At 30.9% G+C, this 10,307-nt stretch overlaps 2 protein-coding genes across 2 annotated transcripts; one reads left to right on the plus strand and one right to left on the minus strand.

Annotated features, from left to right (window-relative positions):
- Nucleotides 1-1,958: 1,958 nt before the first annotated feature.
- Nucleotides 1,959-4,519, plus strand: LOC134688034 (toll-like receptor 4). Its single transcript, XM_063548500.1, has one exon. It carries the CDS (start codon nt 1,970-1,972, stop codon nt 4,517-4,519), a length of 2,550 nt encoding a protein of 849 aa, XP_063404570.1. The 5' UTR covers nt 1,959-1,969.
- Nucleotides 4,520-5,993: 1,474 nt separating this feature from the next.
- On the minus strand, nt 5,994-6,645 carry LOC134688035 (complement C1q tumor necrosis factor-related protein 2-like). Its single transcript, XM_063548502.1, has 2 exons — nt 6,600-6,645; nt 5,994-6,415 (listed from the first exon to the last, which is right to left on the minus strand). Exons 1-2 carry the CDS (start codon nt 6,643-6,645, stop codon nt 5,994-5,996), a joined length of 468 nt encoding a protein of 155 aa, XP_063404572.1.
- Nucleotides 6,646-10,307: the final 3,662 nt, after the last annotated feature.

The following is a 10,307-nucleotide window of genomic DNA, read 5'->3' on the forward strand; positions in this document are numbered from 1 at the left end:
GCAAATCATATTACATTTATATCTCAATATATTTTAGAACCGTTAAAATGACATGTTTCTAACGAAATTGATATTTGACAATTAAAACATGTTTCCTTCTAGATATAATTTTGTTACTGTTATATGAGTATGTTTTGAAGCTCGTTACTTACTGATATACCTGGCGAAGGGTCAGTATGGTTAAATCGAAAACCTGCAAAGTAAATTAGTATATCCGTATTTAAGTATAGCGCATGATTATTTCAATATATACTGGTTATGAACTGGACACATCATGACATATCACAGTATATTTAAAGAAACTCATATTATTAAAATCTTCACATAAAATAATAGTCATGAAATATAATGTAAAAAGGAATTGAAAGCGATTTAAACAAGTAACTACCAGTAATTTTGATAAAATATATAAAAAATCAACTGATACTTTACCTTTAAGCATATGTTATTTAGTAGGAGGAGCATCAAATGGACAAATGACAGTCAGAATACTGTATTTGGGTAACTAACACTATTTCTTTGTGAACTAAATACCAGACACAGAGTGTTGGTCTAAATTTATATCATATCAACATGTCCTGAAATGAATTTGATATTTACCACTGAACAATTTATACTAATTCATACTCAGTTAATGAGAACAAAAAAAAACACACGGAGACAAAATGTATTTACGTCAAGTATAAAAATACGTTCATTGAAACATCTCTTAAGGAATAGCAAATAACTAATTGAAGGATAAAATAAAATTCATCACCGAACAGGAAAAAAACCTGTATTGGGATAAATATAGCTAGGTAATCTACTTTTAACACTTGATTGACTCCGAATGTGTACCATATATCGAGAAAAATACTTCCTGAAAGTGTAAAGATTAAAAACCAAATAATTTAAGTATAGAAAGAAATAAAGACATTAAATGTTACGTTTATTGCTTATTTTCATCTTCCCTAACGAGAACTTGACACGTTCTTAGTGACAAAATGATTTTTTACAAAAACATAGGTGGGAAAGAAGGAAGATTTAAAACACAATTGAGTGGTGGTAACAAAGTTTTATTGCCATATAAAGCGGTTAAGGTACAATTTTAAAGCATCAAAGAAAAATGTTTATATGAATATATATAGTTTAAGCATGGAAGTGATAGATATATTGACAACTGTCGATATAATACTTCCATGGTATAAGTAAAACCATAGTATTTTTGTTTACTTTTCATTATATGGTTTAATCTTCCAACGTTAATAAAAAGAGTTTTTTTGTTGTTTTTATTTTTTGGTTTTGTCTCTGTTTGATACTCTGTTATACTATTGGGTGGGTTGCGATGCAAGTCCTTTTTATAGTAATATTGTTTATAAAACGCTTGAAAAGTTGATTAACATTTTCCATTTCATTTGTTGAAATAAAAAAAAAATATGCATACCAAACTGGAAGTTAAGTAATGACCACCAACCCAAATTGATCTTTTCATTTTATAAGTATTTTTAACATTGAACTTGAAGGGATGCAAATTATTTTAAAAATAATAATTGTAGATAGTACGAATATAAAAAAGTAATTGCATTTGAGCGTTTTTTAAAAATGATATTGGTGGACTTTATATTTTTTTACAAAAATGAATTACAGTTAACTGTTTCAATCGCTTTCAAACCTTTGTATTAACTGATTATTATTTTATGTAGATAATTGAAAAAAAAATAGTCTCTATATATGTACTGGAATGTTTCCCGATCTTTACTAGTGAATACGGAAATAACCAAGCGCTGTCCTAAAATATGGATACATTAACTATTCGTTGTGCTTTCGTTTCCGTGTCTTTGTTATTTAACTGGAATTGATTTGTTTACAAAAATTTAAAATTCAATTTTATACTAGTATAATAAAAACTGTAATAAAAAATGCAATATTTATACATTTTTTTGTAGTGTTCGGATGTTTTATAAGTTTGATTAAGTAAATATATGAGCTAATGGCACTATTTGATGTAATGTGTGCTATATTTTTACTCTTGGTAGAGGCGTCTTCCCAACACTGTAAAATAACTGAGGTGAAGGGATATAAAACGGCCGATTGTCGAAAATTACAATTGAAGACAATACCGTCAGATATATCTGAAGATATAGACGTGCTAGATTTGCGCTATAATGATCTTTGCGAATTGAAAAACGATTCATTTGAAAAATTTAAAAATCTGAAAGAATTACTTTTAAGCAAGAACAACATAAGTCGTATAGAAAAGAAAGTATTTCATCCACTCAAACAGCTGGAAGTTTTAGATTTGTCGAGTAATGACATTGAGAGTATTTCAGATCAACTCGATCCAAACATGTTTCAGTGTTTAACAACACTCTACAAGCTCGATATACGTAGGAATATGAAAGACGCAAAAAGGAATCAGAGTGCTTATATTTACCCAGGAGATGGTTTATCATTGCTTGTTAATTTAACATACTTATATTTAGACCTCGTTCCACAACCAGTTTTTGGACCAGAATTCAAAAGCCTAGCAAAATTGGAAGTGTTGGGATTTGATTATTGTTTCCTAGCAGCAATGACAAACGACACGTTCAGATATTTCACTATGAATATTCGAGAATTACATCTAATGCGATGCCATGATGTTCTAGGTGCTAAGGTACAATATGGTTTTCTTCAATATTTTAAACATCTAAAGGTGTTAAATCTAGCGGATACTCATATTCATTTATCACGAGCACTTACTTTATTGCATTCTTTAAATAATTCAACCATGGATGTGATCAATTTACAACGTGTAAGTGATGAGCCTTTAGAATCTAGCACGCTTCCCTACGCACTCGTTCTTACAAGTGAGATGATGAAAAATCTAAAGACAATTTGTGTCAAAACATTAAATCTTGCAGATAATGGCATTGTAGATTTTCGCGAAAATTCGTTATTTTCGTATGACCACCCAGAATGTTTTAAAAATATGGTACTTTCTGGAAACCGGTTTACTTTTCATACTGCACGAAAAAGTCATGAGCTCCTGGTACTGGTTTTTAAATTGCGAAATATTGTTCTGTTTGATTTGTCCTACAACCCGATACATTATATCAATGAAAAATACTTGCCCATTCCGAATGGCAACAAAACCTTTAATTACAAGGCCAAAGAGTGTTTAAGTCAAGATAAAGTGAAACTAAATAGTACTGTATATATTTACCTTCCTCCAAAATTGAAAGTATTGAGATTTTCACATTTCGTAAGAGAAAGCTGTGGCAGGGGAATTACGGTTAGAAACGCGTCGTCTTTAGAGAAACTGGATATGTCATATTTTCAGTTTCAGAGATTCCCAGATCTAAACATAGAAGGAGAGAATAATTTGAAATGGCTTAATATGTCCGGGATAGATTCGTCTTTGTATTTACATAAGAATAGTGTACCATTATTTTCAAATGTTGAAGAGGCATTTTTTCGATATGCGGACCTCGGAAAAAATGAGACAATTGCTAAGCATCTATTTACACTAATACCTTCAGTACATGTTCTAGATATATCATATAACAGTTTGTTCAAGCTACCAAATGATTCCTTTGTTCAAAATATGAAATTAAGCGAACTTGACTTATCGCATAACGTTTTGCACAAAGTTCCTACCGCAATTCTGGAAATAAAACAATTGCGAAAAATAAATTTGCAGAACAATAATCTAGTGACAATCAGTAATTCAATCACAAATTGGCTAGATTCTTTATCTCGAAAACACGAAATCATTGTGTTGTTGGCTGGAAACGTCTTATCCTGTTCATGTGAAAATAAACAGTTTATCAGTTGGTTGTTCACCACTAAAGTTAAATTAGACCCTGACGATCAAAACATTTCGAACAAAAACTATTTGTGTAGATTATCAAATGGGGACATAAAAGACACTTCTGAAATATACGATCACTACCATGAATTATATTCTGACTGTAATGCTGGAATATGGTTACGTTTTGGTATATCTTTACTTGTTACATTTACTGTAATTGCATTTGCATTCGCGGTAATCTTCAACTTCCGGTGGCGCATAGCATACTACGTCTATCGAACATTCCAAACTGTAATCGAATCAGAAATGAATTTGAATTTTACCTATGATGCATACGTTTCTTACTCTGATGACGCCAGAGACTGGGTTCACCAGGACTTAGCACATAAGATAGAAAGAAAGTGGGGACTTAAGTTGTTCATCGAAGACCGTGATCTCCTTGGTGGACAGTCGTATGCAGATTCCATTGCTAAATCAATCGGATCTTGTCGACAAGTTATATTTGTGTTAACACCAGGCTTATTCGAGCGACAGTGGATCATGTACGAAATAGAAAGAGCAAAGTATGAAAAAGTGTGTAACCATGTTCAAATAACTGTTTTAAACCTGGGTGTTGCTGTAAACGAGGTGCCTGTGCAGTTTTCATCTATTTGGCATAGCGTTTGTTTGATTGACTGGTCGGGAGACCAACAATCTGCTGATAACCCGTGGCACAAATTAAAACTGCGTTTGGTTTTAAATAGATAAAATGTTTCAATAGTAACTGTGTTATTTCCTCTCTTGTCGCAATCATTTATTAAAGTTTTTATCCTCCTCCGCAAAAAAAGAATATTAACTTAAAAAATGTTTACAATTACTTGTCAAATTGTGTTCTTCGAAAAGCTTTTTTTTAATTAGTTCAGCATTACGACATGCACACGTTTTACACATATTTGTGAGTTTTGAACAAACAATGATGTGTGTATGCAATATGTCTAGTAAGTGTTGACTTGATATACTAACAATAATCTGTAAGATAGAAGCTAAAAAATAAAATGTTTTTTTTTATCACTCTTGATATTATTTTTTTATGTTAACTTGCATCTCCAACATGACATATCAGCACATAGACGAAAAAATACCTTGTAATATTTCAGAAGTAAATGATTAATTGACCACCAATAACAGATAGCATTATAAAAGTATGTTGAGACATTCTTGCCAAATTGTATTTAAAGCACTCAACAAAACTTAACATCTAGATTGAAGAAAAAACGACAATTCCTTTGTTAAATAAATCTGCATTTTGAAAATACAAAGCTGGACCTAGATGTTGTCACTAAAAAGGAAACGTTGTATACCATTTTTTATCAATTATCTGACAATAGGCTAAAATAAAATTACTATCTTCCTTTAACTACCGCTATAACATCTACTGCTTCATGGTCTGTATATAAGAAAGGTCGATCATTGTGTAAAGAATTTAAAAAGTCGAGAGCATTACACCTACATACAAATAAACTCATCATAGATACCAGGATTAAAATGTTGACACTCGTTTCGTCTACAAAAGACTTACTAGTATCAGTGACGACCGAATAAAAAAAGTTAGAAAGACCAAGTAAAGTTCAAGAACATTGAGAACCAAAATTCCTAAAAATCATTTATGTTAAATTCAATGCAATGGTTTAAGGAGTATGCATTTTATGTGCAGCACGAGCAACGAAACAAACAAATAAAAAGAGATTGAGAGTTTACGCTAGGTCGTGGGTATCAATAATCAAAAAGTAATTTGGACGATTTATGGACACGGATTTCAAATTCAAATTCTAAAGTCGAAGTTTATCAGTACCAAATGATTTCAAACTGTAGAACATGGTATCCACCAACTTTTAATGTAAATGGACATACATTTGTATGTGCTTTTCGTCAATGGCTAGGGACTTCATAGATATGGAAAGATGTGGTATGAGTGCTAATGAGACAACTCTCCATCTAGCGTCTAACGTCTAACTCAATCAAAAAGAGAATGTTTCAATTTTAGTTAAATGTAACATCTTAGAAAAATGGTATGACAACACAACAACCTGTTTCACTAGTGTGAGCAGAAATATTATCAACAACAAAAACAATATCTTTATAAACAGTTTTCATCTTTGTTTTACAAGCTTTAATATTCTTTGTTGGTTCAATATTTCAACTTTATTTCTGTTAAGAAAAAATCCTGTTGAAAAATAAAATGTCAATCACTGCTCAATAGCATACCAAGAAAAGAGGAGTGCGGGGTGTTCCGATGAGAATAAAAATAATTGGTTGCTCCGTAGGGTGTGGTCCTTATCCATGCATGGTCTTCCTTGTTCATTTTACACAATGATGACATTGACCCACAGTGATGATTGCCAGCATGTTCATATACTCCTGCCGTTGCTATTTCCTGATTTTCTACCATTAACTCAGTGAAGGCATAGTTAGCAGCGTTAGTGCAGCTAGTCCAAGAAAATAAATATGTCCCTGACCTTGGAGCTACAAATACTCCATCAAATGTGTTGTAATGTCCACCAGTGTTGACGATCGTCTTCTCATAAACTACTGTCGAAAGCGTCTGAAGCGTAAACGTTCTTTCCGTAAGTGCGTAAAACATTACTGGTTTTTCCTTCGATGTAACTGAAAACCAAACAAATATATTGAAAAATAAACTTGTACTGAAACGCAATCAAATCAACTAAATTCATTGTATATTTAGAGGTTGATGCTCATGTATAGGACTGATCAATTAAGAGACATCTTCAATTTAAATATACTAAAATCATGATAATCAAATTCAAATTTCAATTTTAACACGTCGTACCTGTAAATGGTAAGTATAATCGAGTCTGACGAGTGAAAACTTCCATTTTTATTAAACTGTTAAAATTGTTTTAGGGATGTTCGAACCAAAAAAAGGTTTAAAAACCATAACGATCGATCTGATATAAATTATGTCAGAAAAACCTTTATCGATTTAAAATAAATGATAAGCGTATCGTTAAATTGATGCAGGATCTAGAGTACCAGGGGCCTGTTTATCGAAGCTCTCTTAGGATTAGGACGTGTCCTAAGACCAACTTAGGACACATCTTAGTCCTAAATGGGTTTATCAAACATGTCGCAACTTAGGAAAATCCTAGGAATTGTCCTTACTTTAGGATACCAATTTAGGTGTCTTAAGATGGTCTTAGGATGATCCTAACTTTAGGATACATTCGAAGTTCGCCTTTTGTTCATTTTCACGCGTTTTATTTTTAAAGCAGTAGAAAAAATAGTTGGAATTCTCCGTAATGATATGAATAATGCACGAGATTTGCATTTGCACTGTTAAAGAATGAAAATGTGACACTTCGAATTCAACTCACTAAAAAACATGTTGTGATTTTTACGTATTATATATCCTGTTTAAAGTTAGTTTGTTATCTTTTTTATTTTGTGTCATGTTTTGTTTCATACCGTTTAAATGTACAATTATTTTACAAAAATTATTTATTGCCTTTAATTTAAAAATACATATTAGTTATTAGATTCTAATTAACCATATTTGAAATAAAAAACTTGATAAAATATGATATCATAATTATTTTTTTTTTATATTCGGTTTGTATTTTCTTTTCCTCTAATACTTAGGACATCAGTTAGGACGTCCTAGCAAAGATATTCCTAAGATAGCTTCAATGTGCATGCTGAGACGTGTCCATATCCAACTAAGTTAGACATCACGTGACTTTTGTGACGTATAATAGCCGCCATTTTGTATTATATTTCCCCATATAAAATGCATATATGCTTCAATAAAGTTTAATTTTCTCATAAACCTGATCCGTTTTCTTACTTTTGCAAATCAATCCTTGATATTCAAACATATTTCTATCAAACAATGTTGGTCCTAACAGTTTAATTTTTGATTTAATTCGGTCAAATCGGAATCGTAAAACATGCACTTTTTCTCGTCATTTCTCCGTTGACGCAATGCTAAATTACCGATACCCATGTCTACTTTAACAACAAATAAAGAAATTCTGTAAATAAAACACAAACTTTGCAAATCGATTAAGTATATTCAAACATATAGCTAGGAAGGAATACTACTTAAAACAGTTTAATTTCAGGGTAAATTCGGTCAAACAACGAATTAAAAAAGGGAATTTTCCGAGATTTTTCAAAATGGCGGCTGATGTATCATATGAAAATGTTGCATCGAATCAATGATTTCTATAGTAAGACTTTCCTAGATTATATTTAATTTTTCATAAAGAATCTCTGATGTTTCTGTTATTTTCCTTTAGTGATATTTTGATATCATTGATTTCAAAATTTCTTAATAAAAAAATATATTTTAAGTGTGACACGGGAACATTTATTTTGACAGATATGCATCCAGGAGATACTGTTACCAGAAAATAGTTTGCAAAATCTATAATAAAAACAATCTCTTTTTTTTAAAGGTGTTTTTCAAGTTTTCTGTATATTTTATCTTTCTTTAGAAATATATTTATACATTCCTTTTAGAACAAAAAAAATGTTTTCATCCTAAGAGAAAAAAAAAAAAAATTACCTATTATAATAGATAAATATTATATTCCTTTAAAATTTCATTCCTTGACTGAACAGGTGAAATCTTACTTGGGTTATAATGGTATAGATGTGATTTGTTCTCCCAGTCAGATTTAATCCTTTATTCGATAGGCTTGATTTGATTTTAAAATAAGTAAACCGATCATGACTTATCGGATAAACCAAGTTTTCGGACTGGATAAGCAAGCCGTCATGCTGCATTTGAATAAGTTTATCATTTTAAAAAGACAGTAGATCAGAAACAAAAGTTGTGCTACAATATCTTCAAACAAACACAAATACTTCAATATTGTTTTGACATTTTGTTTGCAATATCTTTCTGTTTTCTGAATTGTCTCTTTGAAAATAAAATATGAACTTTGCATTTAATCTTTGAAATTAGAGTTGAAGGAATATATTCGATCCTCTCTAGTGTTTGCTTTGAACATAAAACTTGCTTGTGCACATGGCCTGACATGAAGTCTAACAAAATGCCCATTGTGAAGGACATTCATATTGTACGTGAATTCACGAGTTTTGTAATCTTGTAATGTAGGATTCGTGTGTCATTGGCGTTTACTTCACATTTCATGTTTTATAATTTCTTCACACATGAGGCAACAACATGTAACGTTTTACGTGTGTTTTTTGGGCTGTAATTTCCTCACACACATATTGCAAAAACATTTAAACCTTTTTTAAACGATCAACAGACCAGATGTAATACCCAATAGATGCCATAAGTTTCCTTCAAAACAAAAAGATTATAAAACATTAGTTCATTAATTTATTTCAATGCTTAGTACATTGCTTAATGAGGCTATTATGATGTAATTTTTGTAATCTGAAACAGCCTTATCATTTTTAATTTGATTATATTGTTTTCGTTAAATTGCTAAACATTTGATTTTCATATCAGACGCAATAGATACACTTTCATTTTTGACAAAAACTATCTGAAAAGTGACGATTTTGATGTAAAATCTCTCACATAAACTAATTGATTCAAATAAAATAGACACTTAAGTGTGATGAACTTGAAATTTGAGGCCAAAATCGGCCCTTACCGGACCTACTCCTTTACTATTTTGATTTTTTTTCATTTGTAAACGATTATTACGATGATAAATCGGGAAGTCGTCAAGATTGCTCTGCATGAAGAACATTTTTTTTAAAATCGATGGTGATCCCTTATGTAAGGAAAAATAAAACGTTAATATTTATGATTTATTTTTAATACACAATGAACACAATATCAATCTTTTTTTGCGACGTTTCCCTTTCACGAATATTGGGGTCTGAATTAATGTCCATAAAATTATTTAAATATAGTAAAAATTTAGTTTACATCATGTTTTCTTTTCTTCAGAATTCTAATAAAAATTACTGGTTGTGCAAAATTGACAGATTTGACTATTTTGTAGGCCTTTTTTGGGTCGTACAACTCTTCAACCGTTACGGTCCTTGTACATCCTTGGCTTTCTAATATTTGGCATTTGCATGATGAAGGTAAATCCAGAAAAAAGAAAATGACCGGTTTTTTTCTGTCTATGTAGAAATAACACAAAAAATGTGATGCGTACTGAATAACCAGCGTAAGACATGTTACATCCATAATTAAATTAATCTCGTTTATTTTAAAAAGGCAACGTTCAACGTTCAAGGTAATGAATCAAGCAAATATGATTAAACTTTATTAGATAAAAAGCAACCTTAATTAATCTAGTTAGCTTAAAAAAATCATAAAGTGCATTTGATAAAATTAAATAGCAGACAGATTGAATAGATAAATAATGCATTTGTATGCAGTATAACAACCAATATTTATTCTCCAAATCCTATAATACCTGGGTCTGCTAATATTATGTTATAATCTAGGTACTCGAATGATGGTGCGGTAAAGTTCACCTGGCCAACCAAGTTTGATTCGTATATTTCAGAGGAGAAGATTTTTTTTATAAAAGTTATGGAC

The sequence above is a fragment of the Mytilus trossulus genome, chromosome 10 (assembly GCF_036588685.1).
Source record: "Mytilus trossulus isolate FHL-02 chromosome 10, PNRI_Mtr1.1.1.hap1, whole genome shotgun sequence".
NCBI classification, from domain to species: Eukaryota; Metazoa; Mollusca; class Bivalvia; order Mytilida; family Mytilidae; genus Mytilus; species Mytilus trossulus.

Coding starts and splice junctions, on each gene's coding strand:
- LOC134688035 (XM_063548502.1), bottom strand. CDS start 6,645: ATGGAAGTTTTCACTCGTCAGACTCGATTATACTTACCATTTACAG. Junction 6,416..6,599: donor ATTATACTTACCATTTACAG/GTACGACGTGTT, acceptor TTTGGTTTTCAG/TTACATCGAAGGAAAAACCA.
- LOC134688034 (XM_063548500.1), top strand. CDS start 1,970: ATGGCACTATTTGATGTAATGTGTGCTATATTTTTACTCTTGGTAGAG.